Source organism: Limulus polyphemus, unplaced genomic scaffold (genome assembly GCF_000517525.1).
Source record: "Limulus polyphemus unplaced genomic scaffold, Limulus_polyphemus-2.1.2 Scaffold2830, whole genome shotgun sequence".
Lineage (NCBI taxonomy): Eukaryota > Metazoa > Arthropoda > Merostomata > Xiphosura > Limulidae > Limulus > Limulus polyphemus.
In genome coordinates this window covers 75906-98554 of record NW_013668440.1, presented here as the reverse complement: position 1 = coordinate 98554, position 22649 = coordinate 75906, and the positions used below count along the sequence as shown (strand labels likewise).

Below are 22649 nucleotides of genomic sequence, written 5' to 3'. Positions count from 1 at the left end.
TAGATACCATTTTCGGATTCAGCTACCGGAATTTATTGTTGAACATGTAAAAAATCTCCAGACAATAAACCATCGCAGGCCTGTGCAATTGACGAGTATTTCTACACTGTATTACTTTTGCATATTGTTCCCGAAATATCACGTTTGTAGCGATAAATACCAGAAATTAACTAAATCAGTGTAACTGAACTAAACTAGTAATAACTTTAAGAACGAACCTTTATTCGGCACTGATGCCAAGTTATATTTGCTGCACAATTCATTTCCTTGTTATGGCTGCAAATTGACCGTTTTATGCACATAGTTCAAACATGAAATTAAAAGTTCATCAGATAATTGCTTTTAAGATTGTTTTTGACGTTAGAAAAACATGATGACGCTAGATATTCTCTAGTAAAGGGAAATATTAATAAGATAAAGAAATCTTGTAGTAAAATGATCTGGGTACTTATTAAAAAGTTTGAATTAATGTGTTTCAAATAAGGTGTTAAGAAAACGTACCTGAAAATATTTAAATCGTAAACAACATTATTTCATAAAAAAAAAACTTCTATATTTGTTCAATTTTAATTAGTGATTATTAAGAAGGAAATATTGATATCATACCTTGATTAGATAATTGAAAATTATTAATTTGATTAACACTTGGGGAGTGTAAATACAGACATCCAGGTATGTGGATTAATAGTATTGAAATGTGTATGAGACACCGAAAAACCTTGCGTTTTTTGAGAGAAGAATTGTATGCTTCTTGAAATGCAGAAAATCGATACACACATGAAACAGCAGTGGACCATCGTCACACGTGGTCTGTTGTGACATGAGACCATGAATACGTAGAAGAATACAAGTTATGCAAACGGTACATTACCCCGAGAATGCTTGATACAGTTGTTTGGTATACTGGACTTTTGACGATCGTTCGTGAATTTTGTGACTGATGACAGCGTCTTCATTCAGGTATGAAATAACGATAAAATGTGGGTCTGGAGTCGAGCAGATGAACAAATACTCCCAAGCTTGTGTTATGCCAACTGTAAAAGATTGCGGTGCTCGTGTAATTGAACTTAGATACCTGTCTTAAACGAATATTTCTAGGGACATGTTGGATTATTTTGGACAGCAATATACATTTGTTATACAGTACTACAATACTGGGTGCACCAAAACACGCCTGATTTTAAAGTAAGGATAATAGGAACTTGACTGGCTCTATACAGCCAGAGCTTTGGTCTTAAAAAGTTTTTCTCGTAACATTTCAGTTGTCAAACAATGACCAAGTGTTTGAAACAGATCTGGATGTAGTAGTTAGTGTGCCGAGCACATTTTTTTTTGTAAGGTCTTAAGTTCGAGTTACCGTATGCTGTTCAACACACTTCGCAATTTCAGCTGTGTGGGCGTTATTGTTGCAGCCCTTAAATCTCGCTTATCGTTAAAAATGTGACCGCATAGATAGCAAATGCTGTTGACTAATTGCCCTCCCTCTGATCAGCCGTTTTGAATTGAGAACTGCTATGTCTGAATCTTGGAGCCATTGACTTGTTTGTTTATTCCACATACTGCATAAGGTGCCGTATGATTTTTAAAGACCAAACACCGGCTTTGAAACGTCAGTGGATACCATTTGCCCCAGACACGTGTCAGAACTCTGTTATCCAGCCGAAGGTGGTGACACACTGTGTTACGTATATTGCAACTGTGATTTCATTAACGGCACATCTATATACGCCTAAGATTTACCATGTGAATTTCTTTCCAGGACTTAAACTATATATAAACAGAGACAAGATACACATTCCATTTAGCACAGTTGTACTTCAAAATAAGCCTACTTATTGTATCAGTGTGTTAATTATTTCGTTACTTGTATCCCCCATTAAACTTCGCAATATATATATATATATGCATATAAGATATCATATACTTTTGTACTTTGGAGTATGTATGTAGTAATTCATAAAATCTAAAGAAACCTTTCCCCACAACCATTTAACAAAAATAGTCATCTAGTTTATACCGCCAACTTGAGTGAAAAGTGCAGAGTGTAGTGCTTTTTAATTTAGTTTTAATACACAGTTTTCTGTTGTTTTAAGCCAAACGAAAATAATGTGAAACGTCTTTATTATCCAAATAGTACAAATAACGCAGCCGTAGTAGCATAGACGACGCGTGTGAGTGTAAGGAAAAAAAGGGTCGTGATCGGTAATTCTACCCCTTGTTTTGATCATAAAATTGGAACAAAAGTATCATACATTTGTTATTTGAACATAACTATAATTTAAATAATTTTCGTCACTTAAAAATAGGATATTGTTGTATTAATCCATTAATAATATGGAGTTTTCCATTTCTTGTACATATTGTTCCCTCTCCCCCAAATCATCAGTATGCGAATATTTCACTTAAAGTAATATCAGTTTATCATAATAAGTTGGCAAACAACGGTTTATAAATATAATGAAGATTTATTGGAGGGGGGGGATATAATATATGTTTCGACAGAACATTGGTTTTTCGAAACATGTAATATGTTCCCCTAAAATAAGTCACTTAATTATGCTAATAAATCATTGTTTGTCAACTTATTATTATATTAGCATAATATGCCTCCCTACTCGAGTGTACCAATTTATATGACGTTTTTGTGCTGGTGGATAATAATAAACAAAATTCTTGAAGAGTTAAATTAATTAAGCTGAAGTAGCTTCTTCTTGGACTCGGTCATTTTGTGTTGTAATAGTTTTTAGCAATATTTAGAGGTAATTGTAATTTTCTCAAAACGTTTTCATCAGTAATTAGATTTCTTCAGACATATGGAATTCTAGAAGTGTTGAATAACGAAGAAGGTTGTCTTGTAACTACGAAATAAACTCCTACTCAGAAAATTTGAAAAAAACAGAAATAGTGAAAGAAAGTTTATTTACATATAGATAATTTAACAGGTGGTTGGTATAGCACGGAAATAGCTCTGACTGTCTATGTCAATGTTCTTTGTGTCTAAACTTTCAGTATAAACTCTTCACTGATATCTGTGAACAAGGAGTCACTAAACTTCTTTCATGATGCCCTTTTATTTTACGACATGTTACGAAAATACGAACGTTTTGACTCAAAACGACTGTTACAAACAATAACGTTGTGCTTTGACTGAAACCAACAGCTAAGCATAAAGTCTGTAAAAACAGAAGGCCCTTAGAAATCTGTATGCAGAGCGGGAATAAGTCCACTGGGCTAAAAGAAATAAAAACTGGACATAGTTGTTTACTGGTGACAATACTATTAACAGAAAAAATAACACGTTAAAACATAGCAGGGCTCTTACGTTGTTATGGTTCTATCTTCTGGCCGACCTCTTTGGTTTATAATAGCAACTCAGATAAATCTGACCAGGTCACTATACGAATACCAAGTCAGTTCTGACCAAAAACACAAACACTGGGGATTGAGAACAAGAACTAATTTATCTTGGAACTACATATGTGTGTGTGTGTATATATATGTATATATTCAAGTTCAAGCTCGCTAGAACGTCTAAACATGCCTTGTCAATCACGACAGGAGATCATTTATTATTAAGAAAAGGGAAACCAGAGTTTCTAATGCCCCTGTTTCTTCATATATCCAGCGCACCAGACTTAATTAATGATTAACGAGTGTACAGACCATACACAGCAGCAGACATACCTATACTAATCATGAATATGAGTGCCTGTCTATAAACGTAGTTCACAGCTTAGAACATCTTGTTCACAAATATATGATAACGTATACTACAGTTTTTAAAAATTTACTCAATATATATGAATAAATATATATTAAGTTTTAAGTTATGGAGGAATTACAGCTATATTATTTGCATATTACCTTATTAGTTAAGGCAGTGGGATGCTAACAACAACACTTGAAAGTAAAAATGTAAACAAATGTTCAGGGGCATAAAAAGTAATGATTAACCATTCTGTATAATAAAACTAAGACATCATTAAGGGGGCAGTAACAACCCCACTGTTGGAAAATTACCAAAATATTTTTGTTTAGTTTACAATGTATAGTGTGTTATAGTTCTTGGTGTGATATGAAGGTAATCCAGTGATTGTATAGGTACTCTTCATGATAGGCCATGCATAACCCATAAGTGTTTAGTGTTAGTTCGCGCCTCGTTACCGGTTTAAAAAAAATCGCTCCAGGTCGTGGGCCCGTTATCAGAGTGATGGTGAAAGTAACTGTTCGATTAGAATAGCTCACGAGTTGGCGGTGGGTGTTGTTGACTATTTGCCTTCCTTATAGTCTGTTACTACAAAATTAGGGACAGATAGCCCTCGTGTAGCTTTGCGCGAAGTTCATCAAAAACAAATTCTTCAAGGTTGTTTAGTAAACAACCTTTCTGTTGACTGACTTGTGCACATGCCGAGACACGCGTCTTCGTTATTGTTTAACGTTACCATGGTATGAGTTGTCACCAGGTAAGAAAACTTAACACACACTAATTGTGTGTTTCTCACTTTATGTGGATGTAACTATATATTTTCTTTAGTACGCATTTAAGTTTTCCTCTGTCGTGCTTACGGGTAAATCTTAAAATTCATCAAGCAACGAAAGACCTAACATTGACAAGCAAAAAGCTGCAAATGTTTTATTTTGTGTGATAATAACATATGGCGATTCTTATCAGTTTTGGTAAATTTCAAACTGATTTATCTGACTTCTTAGAATTTCTATGCTTGCACTTGATAGTGGATAAAATATATGAACTGGAAGTTATAAGGGTCTATGTCGAGGAAACTGCTCTCGTTGGGCCTATTTCCATGTTAACTTTGATAAATAGTTCTGGCGTAGAAGCTTGTGTAGAATGCATCTGGCTGGAACTTTGTCATGGACGACATTTTCATCTTTTTACTGAAGCTTTCGTAAGGATCTGAAGATTGCAGTACAGAGATTGAAATGTCGGGTATTTCTTTTTATCTACAACAAACTTATGTGACCCATAGGAAATTCGATGTCAGGAGTTTGACCTTTTTTTCAGTACATAATCTTGTAATAAATTTAAAGATATTCGGATATATAATGATTTTGGTAATAAGATTGGACCTGACACTATGAATTATTTAAAAGTTGTTAAAACTGTTACTGTATTTAGACCTAAATTACGGAAACGACAGTCATTTTCAACTTCATGGGCATAAAGTTTCAGATTAAGCGACGGGTTATGACAGTATGGTTGCATGGGCAACAGTATATATAAAGTAAGTAATTATTTTGTGTGTGATAGGTGAAATGAAACATGTTTTGTTGTCAGTGTTTTATAATGGTGTAACTTTCTCTAAAACATACAAAAAGTGATTATAAACACTCGTACACATCCACCTGGCTTGGTACGTAGAGAATACTATTTGTTTACAGCAATATTTTCAATCTTATAAGTACGGTTGAACCCATCGTTTTTTTAAACATATTTTTTCAGAACCAAATCCTTGTGGATCCATGACCTTATTGCCGGGTTATATGCTTCCTAATAATATGTGAGTCACAGGAAAAATGTCATCAAAAATAGCATCAATATTACAACATTAATCCCACAAATGACTGCTGGGATCCCCTGTTTATCTTGCATAGAAAATGGGTAATTTCACCCAATTGTTTTGGTCATTTCTTTATACTGAGTGTTGCAATAGGCAACAACATAAAAATTATTCGATATTTTGCAACATGTAGATCCATACTGGTAGTGAAAAAAAGAATGGCTCCAGTATATGAAATTCTCGCCTGTTGAATTTCCTTGATTTATATTTAAAGAATCTGTTGTAGTGATATCTCTTTTCTATTGGTTTGCGCGTATTCTGATAACGATTTTAATAATATCTTTACTACATGTGAAAAGTTTCAAGTTTCGAAAAACGACGACAGCCTAATTTCACTACGACTTCCTGAAAATAGGCTTGTTCAAGTTTCATGTGGTATATATACACTCTTATCCACAGCTTTAGGCGGTTAGAGGAGATCTAAATTTAGCTCGCCAGTCCCCAGGAGTGCCAACGAAATTTTGAAAATTATGGCAAGATTAGTGTTTTTAGGATGGCGTGTATGTCAGCGTATTTTTTTTTTTTAAATCGTAGCAGTTCAACAACGAGTTATAAATACTCAGAAAATGCTAGGATATGTGTGCACGTGACGTAATTTCGGTTTCGTCTTCGTTTAGCTGCCGCGGTGTTGCCACATTTTCTAGCTCGAAATAATTTCTCTTAAGACAAACTTCTACATTTGTTTGTCGAGAATTCTGTGTCGGCTTTGACATGGTGACGACTTTGGAGGTTTCCTGGTGATGTCAGGTGCTTCAGAGTTAAATACCATAGGTCTTGAAGTTGACATAAATATATTTCTTTAGACTGTGAAAAATAGCTATTTTTATACACCCGCGAACTGACATGTTTAGCTAATTTTTCTGGTGATAGATGTGTTAAGACTAGCAGTTTTTTAAATGTGGTCGGGCTTTCTTTACACAACGAAATATTCAGTTCAGTTATTTACACCCGTTCGCCGTAATGGAAATTCACCATTGCAAACAAGTTTTCATGGATTAGTAATCACAAGATTTCAAGGAAATTCACTGATGGTGCTATGAAAAGTATTTATGCAACGTATTATATCACTGTACGAGTTATTTTGTATTATCTGGTAAAAATAATGCCAAGCCCAGTCTACGTAACGATAACAAATTCATTTTTTCCGTATAGTTTGCTACAGGCTACATTCGTTTTGACGCAAGTTGGAGCCCTAAGTTCATAAACAAACTTTTAAACTATTGTAGTGTAATACACTAATACTAAGAATGTTTAGCAGAAATTATCTCGGTTGATAACAAACCTAACTTACCGATTTGCTAAACAGAAGCACTAACTCTTAGTGAATAATTTTATCAATCTTCTCTCGCTCAACAACTACTCAATCTTTTACACACTACATATGTAACTATGTAACTTCTGATTCAATACTCATTGAAATTACTAGATTTTCAACATCATCGTGAATTTAGGTATTCTAGGACTACTTTTATGAATTTATTTGATCTTAACGCCACGTGCCTTCTAGCCAACATCTGTAATTAGAACATTGAAATTACAGCTTACAACAGTATATTAAAACTAGTATGTGTTTTTTTTGTTCTATATTTGTGAAATGAATCCACCAATCATACTTAACAACACTAACTTCAGGATATTTGATAAGTATAAGAATAGCGTAAACTTTTTTGTAAATCTTCTATTGATTACATACTACTTGAAAAATACGTGACAACTTTTGTAAGGTACAAGTAGAAAAATTGAAGCAATATTTAATGTGTATAAATACTTATGAGTCATTTTATGAACACAGGGAATTTCTGGTTCATTAATAAAATAATTTTGATCTGTTTAGCTCCAAGGCTTATTTGAACGTTTTTTGTTTTGTTTTTCTTTAGTTCCTTAACTGCTTTTCATGCTTCTATTCCACATGCAAAATTAGCGTTCTTGGAAAATTCAGTAAGGCAGTGTGTTCCGAGAACTTTTTTTTCCCTTCAGTTAAGTCGTGCCATCTATTGGTGATTTTGTAAAAATATTAGTTGAGATACAATTTATTTAGGCTTTTTATTTGTTGTGAGGAAGAAATGAAAAATTGATAAGATTAAAATCTTACAATATAATTGTGTATAGAAAAACTCAAGTTTCGGATTACGTGTAATGTGAAGGTTCATCCCACGAACTTCTTAACTGCTGTACTTTGGCAAAGCAAGACGACAGAACTGTTTTCGGATGAGAGTAAGTGAACAACTTTCACGTGTGAAAATTGACTTTCATTTTAATGCACTATTATTATTTTAGTACAGTATGATACAGCTTCCAAGTACTTTATCGAAATATGTGCATATCAGCTTAACTCTTTTTTTCTTTGTTTGTTCTGAATATCTAAACCTATATTTTAAGGGGAGAAAGTTTATTATAAGTTGGACATGAATTAGCAAAGCTGCCATGTTTTGAGTTTCTTGTTTGTGCTCTTTAACACGTTTAGTTGAAGTTGTTTATTTAATGGCGCTGGAGCAATTCGTTGTCGTCACAGGATCGGTGTGCCCGACGTATCACCTTAATTAAGCATAAAGACTGTCTGGCCGTAGCTCAACTTTGTACCAGTTACAGATATTTTCATAGGACTTGCGGCGAATTATTGGCAGTTATCAAAGATGGGGAGGGGAGGGTTGAAGAGAATGGGCACGTTAAACTAACGTAAAATGGCGTGCATGAAGCCAGCCTCACCTATTTATTTGAGTAGGTAGCGCACGGCACATAGTTTTCACCTTGGTTTGAGCGTCAAGGGCACATTGTGCTAACGGGTCAGAGGTCACGTGGTTTACCCGCGAGCACGTACCAAGATTGGTTTAGTTGAATATCTCGAGCCATTCTCGCTCCTCATGTTCTTGGTAGGTGGAGATAGGACAACTTTAGGGAGGGAAACTTTTGTCTGGCCGTGTCCGCCCGCTTGTCTGCCAAACAATCGGCTCGTCTGGACCAGTTCGGGGACCTTAAAATACCGCTTGTTCTCGGTTATCCGGATTTTTATTTGACGTCTTTAGTTATTTTTATATAACAGTCGAACATTTATCAGACTAAGTTGGGTGGCATATTGTCATGTTATGTCTACAGGGTGTGATTTAATAGACCTACAAGCCACTGTTACGCGATAGCTGGTAGCTTAAAGGCTAAGGGATAGCGGCGGGTAGTACCGCATGTATGTTGTCATTGTTGATCAGGGCACGGGTTTCATTACTCTTTTGATTACGTCATGATATGTTTTACCCCGTTCTGTCATTTTCGATTTCCTCAAAGCTTGTCGCTGTTATTTTTTTATTACACACATATATAGTTTAGATTATTGAAGCTAGGAACCATAAAAACCTAAGAGGATTTGGTAGCCAGCATATATTGTTAAAACTGACATATAATAGTAGTTGAACTCGGAATATCTACAGCACAACCCAGTTTATTTTTTAACACAACAAAACTTGTTTTTTGATTGTTTGTTTTTGTCATGCATTGCACAGAATGTTTTTTTTGTTTTTTTGAATATAGTGTCTTTGGTAAGAGATAAAACAGTTTAATATGTGTACAAAAATAGTTATAGATTGACTGTCTGTGAATCAAAAATAATCTTACTATTACTTATGAAGTCCATGGAGCTTGCTAAGTGGGGAAAGTATGTATAACTTGTATCTTATTTGGGATTTGTAAAGTAAATTTTATGCCAGAAAACCATGATTACTAAAATACAGAATAATAATATCAGATATGTGGGTATTGTGAGAGTTTTGTGATTAAACTTGAGGCAAAAGAAAGAACGTGAACAATTAGGATTCAATTATATTGTTCATTAATTTAAATTCCATTGGTTGTGAAAGTTAAACCTGTATTATTACAGTTCGTATTTGTTAATTTGTATTTTTGTTCCATTCAAAAAATTTGCAATACTACATAGCTTTAGCATTGAATCACTGTGGAAATATTTGTTAGAAACTCTTGATTTAAGGCAGAAGTATTAGTAATTTAGCTGAAATATGTCTGTCAGGTTTTATAAACTCGTACATCTACATATTTGTTGCAGGTAGTTCGGGCGCTCGACTCACAACCTTAGGGTCGCGGGTTCGAATACCCGTCCCACCAAACATGCTAGCCCTTTCAGCTGTGGGGTTGTTATTATGTCACGATCAATCCCACTATTCGTTGATAAAAGAGTAGCCTAAGAGTTGGTGGTGATGACTAGCTGCCTTCCCTCTAGTCTTTCGCTGCTAAATTTGCACGAAATTCAAACCATATTTGTTGCTCTACGTTATTAATGTGTGTATTCTAACTTCTCATCGTAACGTGGTACACATTGCTCTACCTGAAATGTTCTGCAATATCTCATTTATTCATGAAGATATATTGATAATAAAATTGCCAATCTGACATAAAAAAACTTTCTTTTGGAGCATTTGTTTTTGAAACCCAATAAAAACTGGCGAAATTTTATATCTATTTATTTTTATAAAAAGCATCGTTTGATCTTAATGTTAAGAAAGTTTCACTATTTCTACGAAAATCACGTGCCTTTTTTCTCTCTCTCTTTCCCTCTCCAAAACTTTACATATACTCTATGGTTTTTGTTTTGTTTTTTCACAGCTGTTGTTTTTTTTTATATAATCTTTTCACATTGTAGTAATTTTTTAATGTGATAATGATGTTGGTATTGTTTTTTCTGATGATACAACATGGTTCGTGTCCTCTTGATGCAGAATCGCCCTCTGCACTTTGAGGCTGTGGGTGAGTAAGAAGAAAGAGACTGTTAAATGTCACTATTCAAATAGGGTGTAAACCAAAGTTGGCGACAGGTGTTGTTGACTGTCTGCTTCTCCTTCTAGACTATAAAGTAAAATTTAAGGACCGGCTAACGATCGCCGATAGCCCTTGTGGATATTGCACGAATATCCAAAATATCCAACGTACTCGGTATTAACTGCGTAGCTAGGTAATTAAGCTAGCACTGAACACACAGGTTTGATGGAGTTAATATCGAAACTATTTTTAGGGAGGGGGCGATTCTAGTTCATATTTCTAACTATTATTTAAAAAATTAACTTCATAAACGGATTGTTTTTTTTTGTTCACGCAATTTTGAGACGTTGCTTTGAGTTTTCGTCGTCTAAAAGCCAAAAGAGCAAGTGGCCTATAGATTCATTGCGGAAGTTAACATCTGTATGATGTGAAAATGAACACGAGCGAACACAGATATGCACTATATAATAGCTGAATGAATGTAAGGCCTCAAAAGTGTTACCTTCGTTATTTTTAACTATATATAACTTTTTCTTCTTTTTTAGTTTTTCTGACTTCTTAGTTGGCTCAGTTTCTATCCAAAGCCCATGTTCATTAGTCATAGTTGTTGTTGTATGGTTTAATGGTCAACAAAAATGTGTATTGTGAAACTTAACATTATTTGTAACAGTAGATTAACCAGTTTGAGTGATTATTTGGCTTCTGTTTTTTAAATTTTTTACAATTTTTACCAATTAATTATTTACAATAACACAAGGTGGGTTTAATGCATTGTCAAAGATTACATTCATTTGTTGTCATTGTTAAAATAACCATACTTACTTAGAATTACTTAAGTATGTGATGTATTAGTGAAGAATGTAACAAGGTGATTTACTAGTTGTTACAGCAAAATGTAATTTCACTAGTTGTGAAACTTTTCTTTTTTTGTGTGTGTCTAGATTGTATCTTGCCTTCTTAACAGGAATATTCAATTTACATCAAAGTTGACATTTTTGGCACATGATTTAAGAAACAGCATGCCTGAAACATGCACACACATTTTTATGCCAAAAAACATCATCTATGAAACAGTATAGAATCGGAATCTGTTATTTTATAACATAATATGCAGTCTTTGTGGTTAGTTTAGAATTTGTAAAATTACCATATTAAAGATATCATTTCTAACATTTAATCTTTATATACTTTGGGTTTCATCCTTGCTTTATTTTGGTAAATGGTTTAATCAGCTGTAACAAGTTCTGTATAATCTGATAGACTTCTGGAAGTAAATGCACATTTGTTAGGTAAATTGCTTTTGAAGTTGCCACTGTAAGCTCTCACTTAGGCATTGGTACTTAGATAACTAATGATCACACAGTAATATAATGTAATAGTCATTATACAACCACATTAATATGTACCACAGTCATATGATCTCTAAACTTCCTTATATTAAAATTACAAGAAATAATATGTTAGAATTGCATTCTAATGGTCATATAACAAGCTCTGATGAGGTGTTTAGAGATATAATAATGATAATAAGCTTTTTTTGGGGGGAGGGACCATGAAATTTGTTTTTAAGTGATTATTAAAAATATTTTTATATCTTGTATAATCAAATAAGGAATGGACCATTTGAAAACTTGTGAAAACTATAAGATGTGATTGAAAGGAGTAATATAGAATTTTATTAAGATACAGAATGTAAAGATATCTTAGATATTTTTAATCATTGTGTTCCCTAAGTAAGATATACTATATTATTTACTTTCATTAACTGTACTACTTAGTGTATTGAATGTCATGATTTTTCATTAGTATGCTTCTATTACATGGATTGTTTTACATTGTTAGCTTAATATTTGTATTTAGGATTACTTTAATCTCCTATACTGGCTGGGATTAAGGCTGAAAATATCGTTAATAATGAATGTACCCAACTTACGAAACAATGCATTCAAACCTTTAGAACTAGAAACATAACAAAAGCAGCATACTTAATTAGGTATACTGATTACCAGGTTGATTTTTAGTTTTGCTCTAAGTACATAGTTTGCTCCTATTGAAAGTTAATATTAGTTAGGTACTATTGTTTTAATTGAATGCTTATAGGAGAGATGGTGGGGACAGAGATGTCTGAAATAACTTGATAATTATATATAGGTCAAATTATATCTCTAAATGGCATTTTAGGGATAAATATTAAACATCTAAATACACCACATAAACTTAATACTGTGCAGTTTATTTTCACAATTTTGAAAACAGTGTTTCTTAGTTACTTGTTGTGGTCTTGTCATTTCTTGTATGATTCCATTGTTTTTACCTTAAAATTTAAAAGCAACAAGAATAAGAAATAGAAAGCTGTCTTATAAAAATTGTTGGATAATGAAAACATAGAATGCTTTTGTAGAAATTAGTGCTGGAATGTATATATTAAGATGTAGTGTCTGAATTAGTATATCATTATATATATTTAAGCAGTAGTTCCAATAAAAGTATCTTATGTTTTCATTATCCAACTGGTGTAATTGTTAAAATGAAATATCCTTAAATTTTTACATACAGTGTCTCAAATAAAAAGCTACTACAGGCAATTTAAGGATAGTATCCACAGGCAACAACAGTAGTTACCTGTTGCTTGTTGATGCTGTGGTTAACCTGGCAAAACATTGGATGTTATAACTAACTTTGGTCAGGTAATTATTGCTTTCATAAGAGTTATTAAAACTAGAAATTGTATCATAAATGTCTTATTGCTTAAATAGTAATTTTAATCAACTGGATATGTAAATCTGTGATCATCCATGTGATTTTCATTCTGCAGGATCTTGAGGACGCTTTGGTTGATGGTAGCAGCGTACTTGTTCCTGATGTCTGTGCTCGACTGTTGAGGTTTCTCACTGCGAAGAAAGATACATTGTAAGCATACTGCAAAGTTACATACATTGTTGCTGGTAAGAAATAGCATTATGAGAATAAAGACACTTATTAACAGTTCAAAAAATGATATGAGCTTATAGCAAGCTGGTATATTGGTACATATTATTACATTGTTAACACACTTTTTAAAATAAATGAACTGTGTTGATTGACTTTAAGCATCTGTACATTTTTACTAATTCAAAAGAATGTCATCAATATTATTAAGATCTGTTAGCCCCAAAAAGTGAGGCTGACTGATGTTTCTAATTAGAAAGAAAACCCATTTTTAGCATTAATAAATTGACTATAGATTTAACAAAATGAAAAGGTAAACCTTTGATAGGTTGTTTAGGCAAAGTATTCATGATGAAACTTTGTAGAATGGATGGCAACTGCCTGTTATGGAGACACAAGTGTAAAGGACGACTCTTGGAAAGTCTTTCATCTTTTGTCGTCCTCTACATTTGTGTCTCTACAACAGGCAGTTGCCGTCCATTCTACAAAGTTTCATCATGGAAAGGTAAATTTTTAAAGTACCACTTAAAATACACCATAGGGTGAAAATGAAGATTTCTGCAAAGAAATATTTTTTTTATGTGAGGTTATTTGTATTGTTTTGAAAGACAGAGTTTTACAATATAGTTGCCAAAATGTTACCCTCTTTTCATTCAACAAGCAGTTTCAGTCCATTAATGTTCTCACACCAATTATACTTATGATGTTCTTTCTAAATCTTTGTATCAGTTCTGTATAGAAAAATAATTTTCTAAGGACTTGGATGAACAAATTGTTCTAAAAGAGGTAAAAACCATCCACCACATTTTTACTAGAGAAGTACAACTTTTTCCAGAAAACATTTTTCTGTGTGTGTCAATCTCTTATTCATTTATCTCTTTCTCTATCTAAACATAAGATTTTAACCTTTGTAGAGAAAATAAGTAATAACATTAGAAAGGTTTATGTGTGTTTTGTTGTTATAAATGTAATTTCTACTGGTCTTTTGCATTTTTACATTGTACGTAACACTATACATTATACAAAAGTTCAACTCGGATCATCATTCTGGGTAGCATTATGACACATCTGGGTCATTCCCAATGTCAGGTACCAAGTAGAGGTTCTGAGTATGGTTACTAGGTGTTAATGCATTATGTACCAAAAGGTTGGAGATATCAGTGTCACTAGGATATTAAAAGTCAATCACTAAAAATCATTGAGGGTAGCATTTTATAGTTGTCGGTGATTACATTCTTGGCTTTTATGTTGATAGGATGATATGTCAGAACTAAAGGGATGCAATTTTTGTTCTCTCTCTCGAGTCTGATTAAAAGAATGATTCACAAGGTTAATTAACTGTTTTTGAGGCAGTTTTGGGTATTAGAGATTTGGGGTACCTCTTCTCTTGAAAATATTTTTGTAGTAAAATTATCAACTTCACTGCATAATATATATGGTCTTAGGAAGTGAGAGTAAGTGATGGGTTTCTTTAGTGTTTCTTAAGTGAGAAGAGTCAAGTACCTATACTAGAAGCAATGTGGTTATCACTGAGATAAGGTTCACTATCTAGGATTTAAACAAACACAGTGTTTATTACTAATATTCACACTGATAGGTACTGGGATTCTGAATAGATTTGGTGGAGGAAGAGGGATGACACTTTTCAATTGTGTTCAGCCACCAACATGTGGAGTTTAGAGGGTTGGTTGGACTGTGTTTCTCTTGCAAAAAATAATTTTACGTTTACATGGTTCAAACAGGTACTGTGCTTAGCCACCCTACAGCAGCAACTTAGTTTTGTTGAGCCTTCCTCGGCCATCTATATCAGTGAAACACAAAGAAACCATGGAAAAAACAGCTTTATAGAGCGGAGGAACGAGATCTTGTATTGCGCTACATGTGCTGCCAGTGTTGTTTTGTGCAAGAATTTGGATGGTGGTTATGAGTTTTATTCCTTCATAACCTGGAAACTGGTGTGAATGTGATCATGCTGCTGGACAATTCATATAACAGTTATTGCAAGGACTTAAAATCTTAATTCTAAATTAAAAAAAAAAAGAGTGAACTGGAAAGCTTTGTCACCCTAATTCCTAGACTGGGTGTTAAATCTCTTTGATTTTTGAAATAGTAATATATTCAAAAAGAGTTGCTTCAACTTCTCAACCTCTTTGCCATTTGGTTGTGTTGTAGGGAAAACATTTCTTTTTCTTGTTCATTTCAGATTTTCAGGCAAAATTGCACAAGGGCTATCTGCACATAGCTGTACCTAATTTTGAACTAACAGATCACCCACTGCCATCTCTTGGGCTACTCTTTTTCTGACAAAACAGTGAGAGTTGACCATCACTTATAATGTAACCGTGACTTTAAAGTATGGAGTGTGTCTTTGCAATAATTGGATGTGAACCATTAAAAATATAATTAGGATAATGTATACTATCTATGGTTATATTAGTTAATTATGACAATAATTAAAATTTGTTAACTTTGTAAAACATATATACTTGCTTTTGTACAACAATTTGCATTTACTAGTGTGTGCTTACACATATACTTGCCCAGGTTATTATGGGTTGGGTTAAGGAGTACCACACTTGGATCATTTCTATGATTTAAAAGAACCATATATCATAAGTTTTGCTGTCTTTGCTCTGTATTGATGTGCTTAGCTTTTCTCCACCCCAGCAGCTAGTGTAGTTAAGGGGCGATTTAGAAGATACCAGTTTTGTAAGTTCATGACTACACTTAATATCAACAAAAAATTATGTATAGGGTGAGGCAAAAGTAACTTACCCCAAGTCTTGAGAAATAATATTTCAAACTGTTAGATAATCATGAAAGGGCGGGTTAATCATTGCCAGGAATATAATACTAACTATTAATATGAAATGCTAATAGTGAATAGGGAATTACTTATGCCTCACCCTGTGATTGTTTTTCTTTAGCTGTTCATGTTTGATCTGTACCTGGTTTAACAAAACCTGTTGTTTTTTCGGTTAATTTAAAGTTTTCTGCTGAATGATAGCATATGTAAATATTAATTAACTAATAGGTATGATGAAACAGAGTAGTTGTCTCATAGATTATGTGTGAATGTTCTTCGATTCGGTAACTGTACTGTATAGCTTTTATGTACTTATTGGCACTACAGAAGACGATAAATGAGTATATAGATATGTTTATTTTAACTCATTTTTTCACACGTCTCGAGGTGAATCTTGGTTAATTATAAAACTAAACGTTTCATAGGTGCTGTTCCGTATATGCATTGTATGCGGGTGTCAAAGGTAAAATACGGGTTTCGTGAGAACGTAATAGTTATATGGAACGCCGGCGTATAGCGAATTCATACAGTTTACCATCAGTACACGTGAAAACCTGTAGCTCTTTGTCATAACTTTCACGTTTCAGTTTATCCGTCTCTACGATTTTCGGTAACCTAGTCGGTTGCACTGGTTGAAATTCGTGCGCCCCAAGGATCTGTGAGCTGAATAACTAATACTCTGAGAAAGCTACGTTTTGGGCAAGATAAGATTTGACCGCTTGCCAGTTTCTTTTTAAGATTGAGCTTCCAAGTCATCGCCTTCTGTGTAGCTATCTTCGCAATGGTGTGATAAGCTGTTCTGACACGATCATACCAACATAAACCGTAATTTTATCGTCTGATGTGTCTGGCTCGTGTGACCACACGTTGTACTTTCGCTCTTGTGAAAACGTGGCAGGTTACGCTTAGTTCATCTCTTTTACTTAAGTATGAAACATATTACTAAGATATTTATCAACACGATGTGGCATGTCATTCGTGTTGCTTAAGGCTTGTTTTCTTAGTATAGTATGAGGGCGTGGTCTTAATTTAAAAACCTAACTTAGAGTGTGTAATTTCACCTAGCCGTGTAAGTGACAATTAGTGTAATGATTAATGAGTTAACAAGCTTAGTCTTAACTAATTCCACAACACCTTAACTTTCACTGCCTTGTCAACTGCTATTTGAAAATTATATAAATGATTAGTAATTCGTGTTGATCTAAGTATCTTTGTTGATCTTGTAATTTGAAAACGTGCTAAGTCACTTAGTCCATAAAAATAATTCACTGTGTTTCATAATAGGATATTGGTAATTGACATTCACATTGACAGTATTCGTTTTATGTAACTTTAATAAACAAGCATAACTAATTTTAAAGCAGTTTCTGGTTATTATTTTTCAGGTTTTATGTATGGACCAGATTGTTTACAGTAGGTGTCTGTGACTTGTTTTAAAATAACATATTAAAATAAATCAAACGTATATACAAATGTTCGTTAGACTGTTGGTTATCACACTTGTATCCAGAGCTTTGAATAATTATCTTTTTCGTCAGTCTACACAGAGTAGTTCAATTACTTTAGAACACAGTTTGACAAGACGAATTATTTATCCTTGTCTGTTATTACAATACAGTCTGTAATAATTTCACTTTAAAAATCGCCAATATACGCTCCTTATTGCTAAGCTCACAGTCACGCAGTCTAGATCCAGCTATCGAACTAAATTACCTACGCGTATTTATAGCTCGACAGAGGCATAAAACGTTCCACACAATACGATATATTATGATGCAATATCACTTAATTAAAACAACGTGAGAAACTCAGAAGGTTCTAGTAACATGGCGCAATAATATAACAATCGCCAATTCATAACTATTTGAACTACACATGGTGTGATTCGTAAACAGTTACGTAAACAAACTTGCGATAAACTATCTAAATCATAACATTCTCATTATACCGAAACAATCGTGTATATCTAACGTTATTATTATTTTAATAAATGGTGAGGTTCTGATAAGGTTCGATTCTTATTTCAATCAAAGGGTGTTCCGTGATGAGATTTAATCGTTTCTGTTTCAGTGAAAGGATGTTCTGTGGTGAGGTATAACTGTTCACTTTTTAATGAAAGGGTGTTTTATGGTGAGGTTCAGCTGTTTTCATTTCAATGAAAGGATGTTCCATGCCGAGGTCTAATCGTTCCCATGAACACGAGGTACCTTATGCATATCGAAATTTACATGGATGTGATAGACAGGAAGAAAGACCCATCACGCATTAGGCCAAAAGTTGTTGAGGAATTTAGATTGAATCGATAGGACTATCAATTTCTTTTACAGAACATTTGTTTATATCTAGTTTCTTTGTTTTTTGTTTCTTTTTGGTACTTTTAATTTAAAATGTAGAAAGCCAAACACTCCTGTAATTTATTCATTCTTTTCTAAGTAGGTAGCTCCCGGTTTTGGAGTTTGCATTTAAGTTGACTTTTTACGTAGAGAAAAATCGGCGTGTCACGTTCACATATACGACACAGATTTTTTAAATGCTGTTGTTGATTTATATCTGCTATTATTTTAAAACCTTTTCCTCACACCAAATCATTGGACTCTCTACCCCCTAATAAAATTTTTGTCTCTCTCATCTACCTCTTACACTATAACTACTGGTCTGTATTACAAAAATATAGAAGTTAATAGTTTCTTGTAACATTTCAGTTAACTACGTTAATTGGAGTCGGTGCTCTACAGTGTTTTTAATGCTCATTGACTACACGAACGTATCATTTCCAACTTGTAAATAGTACGAGCATCGCCTTGTAAACCATCAGTAGCTACTGGTTATATACAACTCGTGCCCTAGTGAAGCGAGCTTGTTTGTGGCGTATTTCTCCCGCGTCAAGTGTGAGCTACATCGATCGACCATCGTGGCTTGTTTGCCTTGTTCGTGTGCTCAAGCTTGTTATGCTGGCCCTAAATAATCAGATTTACCGGCCTCCCGCCTTCCCTCTCGCCACACGCAATTTCCCTGCCTACTGAGCTGAGCAGAGGGTTTTTCTCTAGCTAACAGCCTTACCACCCTATAGAAGAAATCGATATGTCGGCACAGCTTTCTCTTGGTTACCCGTCTGCTGACATTTGTTGTTATGTGTCGCCATGGTGACAGTAAGAATGACAAACGATCTCTTTAAATGTTTCAAGAACGCTACTCATGTGTAGTGGTTATGCTTGTTTGCATATTGTTGAGAACTTGTGACGTTCAAGAGTCTGGACTAGTCTATATCAACTGTTCTTCTCTCCAATTCCCTAACTACTGTATTATAAAAGTATGAAGATGATGAGAAATTACTTTGGTCATTTTGATATGTGTTTAAATACCTGGAAATCTTTAGTTCCTAGTTAACTTGAGTGTATTTATTAAAAGTAGCTCTAATCCATGAGTTGTACTGATAAATATGCCAGACCATGCAATATCAAATCATGCATTTAAAGTGTACTATAAATAGTCATCTAAACAAAGATTACATGTGTTTTTTATAATTATAAAAAATAATATGAAACAATAACGTGTTCTACCTTTTAGTCGGTGACTTTTGCATATTTTAAGTCCCCACTTTGTATCTTTTATAAACTTACCATAACAAACAGTTAAAATTTCTGGGAAATAAAACTTCTGTGTGAGAATACAAACAAAATACAGGAAAACCACTGTATTATTATCCAACTGTTTGCTTTTCAGTAGTATAGTAACAATTTCTACATGCTGGTATGTCTTTTTTGAAAGTGACTATGCATCAGAATAAAGAAGATTGGTACCATTGAATTGTTTTATTTTGTTTTTTCATAAGCTAGAGTGATTGTTAAATGTACTGTATTTAATTAGTTAACTGAATTTAGATGATATTAACAATCATAAAATGTGTCTTAAAAGCTGACGAATTCTGTTAAAGTTTTCAAAAAATATTCCACAGAATAGTTTGGAACTAATAGTTTACAAAATCAAAATTCACTAATTAGAAAATTAGTCTCTGTATGTCACTAAGAGTACCTTATTTTCACAGTAAATATAATATTGTAAGGACCACAGAACTTGAATTGGGAATCATATTTTATTTTGATATTTAAAAGAAATGCAAAAAAAACAAAAAAACTTCAGAAACAAATGAGCCAGAGTTCAAAATTGTTCTTGATTTATACATAGGCTTTCAAAACCGTATTACATGTATGATAGATTGTTACATGTTAGTCATTTCAATCTCTAAATTTATGGATGTAGAATAGACCAATTTTTGTTACCAATGTAGACACTATGCATAAGTTGTTGTGTAATAAAAAAATATTGTAATGACTATCTTGAATAAAATAGCTTTTGTTTTATATTTTACGTTCTATCTGATAGTAAGAGTTTGTTTGGAAATAAAAAGAAACTTAGAATGTAAGGTCTTGTAGTGATGTTTTTGTTTTATGTCTGCCCTCTGAATTTATTTAGAAAAGGTTAACATGAAATACGTTATTTTTCAAAATGTACATCGTTACCTTTTGTTAAACAGCTATTATGCTTCCTAATCCACACATTAGCCGAGTTAAACTGTTATATAAACTGTCTAGAAAGGTTTTTGTAGTGATGATAAAAATTGAAGATGATAATCATAAGTTAATTTGCAATGATGAGGTACTAGAATCAGAAAATAGAGTCCTTGGGTAGCAGTTTGATACAGTGTTGGCTCTTTAAAATATATTATATAAATTTAGTAAAGAAAAAACAGCTCATGTCACTATGTGAAAGGTCATTTAATCAACAGCTTTACGTGATAAAAGTTCAAGTAGTCAGTAAACCCATATGTTTAATAGACTGTATCAATAGATTAGTCCAAGATCCTTTATATTACTATTCATATAAGTTACTGATATAAAACTGTTTTTAATTTGCCTTTAAAAATCTTAAAAAGATTTCAGATACATTAAAGTGAACGATATAATTTCATATGCTGATACCAGAGGGCAAGTGTGATGTGAAAAAAGATAATTCTAAAACCTAAATCTTGTAACTTGTTGGTTTGTATTTTTTCAACACATTACTTTGTTTGTACAAATAAATATTCACATGATTTTTGGGCATTTCATAATAATTTGCTATAATCCTTACTTTTAAACTAAAATTATGAAATGAAAACGTTGTTTTTGTAGAAACAAATTAAACAGTAATCCTTGTTGTAAACTCTAAAATAAGAGTAGGTAATAAATGTAGGTGACTTCTCAGATCATGAACCATATCCAGTGATAAATGATCTAAAAATTGCCGTTATACATATGTATACTGTATTTCAGTATTGTAGGTTGCACATTTGGTGTTGCCATGGTAATGGGTGGTATAGCTTTCAGTCTTTTTGTGGCCCATTGCATTTAACATGGTAGTGAAACAGATTTCTGTGACAACTATAGGTATTTCTTTTTTAAAAAGGATGTAACTCATGAATGATAAAGTAAGAAAGTAAAACCTAATAATTATTTTTCAGTTGAAAATTCAACTTTCATGATGTAACAGTCCAAGATTTATATTTGAGTAACCTTTTAGACTAGCACTTTTAAGTCGTTCAAAATATTTAAAGTGAAAATAGTACAAGCACTGCCAAGTATGCTGCTTAATTATGAACATTAATTGTATTAGGCTTCTTACTAAGAGTATGATTACTATACAAGATTATGATCAGGCAATTAGTGAGTTGATTTACCACTACCAAACCAACTTATATCAGTACACTATTTAAGCAGCTTTAATTAATCTTTTTAATTTGTTAAGGTGCATCTGTAAAATATTTTACATAATTATAGATTATATTGTAATATTAATGCACTATTTAGTTGTTTAGCAAAATTACAATGTATCCAGGTTTGCCTCTTTACATATTTAATCTTCTGTCTATGCTCATGCATAGAATACCCAACTTACAGTTTAAACTCTTTATCTGTACAGAATCTTTGCTGTAAAATATTTACTATTCATCACTCTTAACACTCATTTGAAAATGTGAAACTAACTTGCTTATAGAGACTATTAGCATAAGTTAAGTTTTGTAATGACTGTCACAGCAACATCATATAAAATATTGACACCTGCCAACTAAAATTGTAATGCATTATTTCAAAGAATAATTCAGTAATATTTATATTATGTAACAACACAAGTATTTGAAATTTCCTAGAAAAAAAAATAACCAGACATTAAGTCAGATTTGTAATGTAAGTAAAGACATGAAAAAAAAAAAGTTTATTTTTTTAAAAAAGAATCACACATATAAAAATATTATTATACAATAGTCCATATCAGCAGTACTATCAAAATATATTTTCTGTATAATTAATGTTACCTTCTGATCTCAGCAAGCTAACTATAGCAAAACTAAAAATCATTGTAGTAATTACTTTTGGTATCTTCTATAATTACTTTTTTCTGCTGAGTTACATATTTACATGAATTATTGTTTTATCAATAATATGGTTTACTAAATTTTTTGGTTCAATTTAACTGAATGTTCACAGAGTTGGTCCATTGGACTGTATTGGAGAAGAAATGTTGACTATAATTTTGAATTT

At 32.9% G+C, this 22649-nt stretch overlaps 1 protein-coding gene across 5 annotated transcripts in view; it reads left to right on the top strand.

The window, feature by feature from the left end:
* LOC106468009 (protein BCL9 homolog) overlaps positions 1-22649 on the top strand; it is a 95441-nt gene that overhangs the window by 36827 nt on the left and 35965 nt on the right. For all 5 annotated transcript variants that reach the window (XM_022396284.1, XM_022396286.1, XM_022396287.1 and 2 more), the window contains one exon: positions 13153-13247. In XM_022396284.1, the coding sequence (XP_022251992.1) occupies positions 13153-13247 (95 nt within the window). The remainder of the gene's footprint in view (positions 1-13152; positions 13248-22649) is intronic.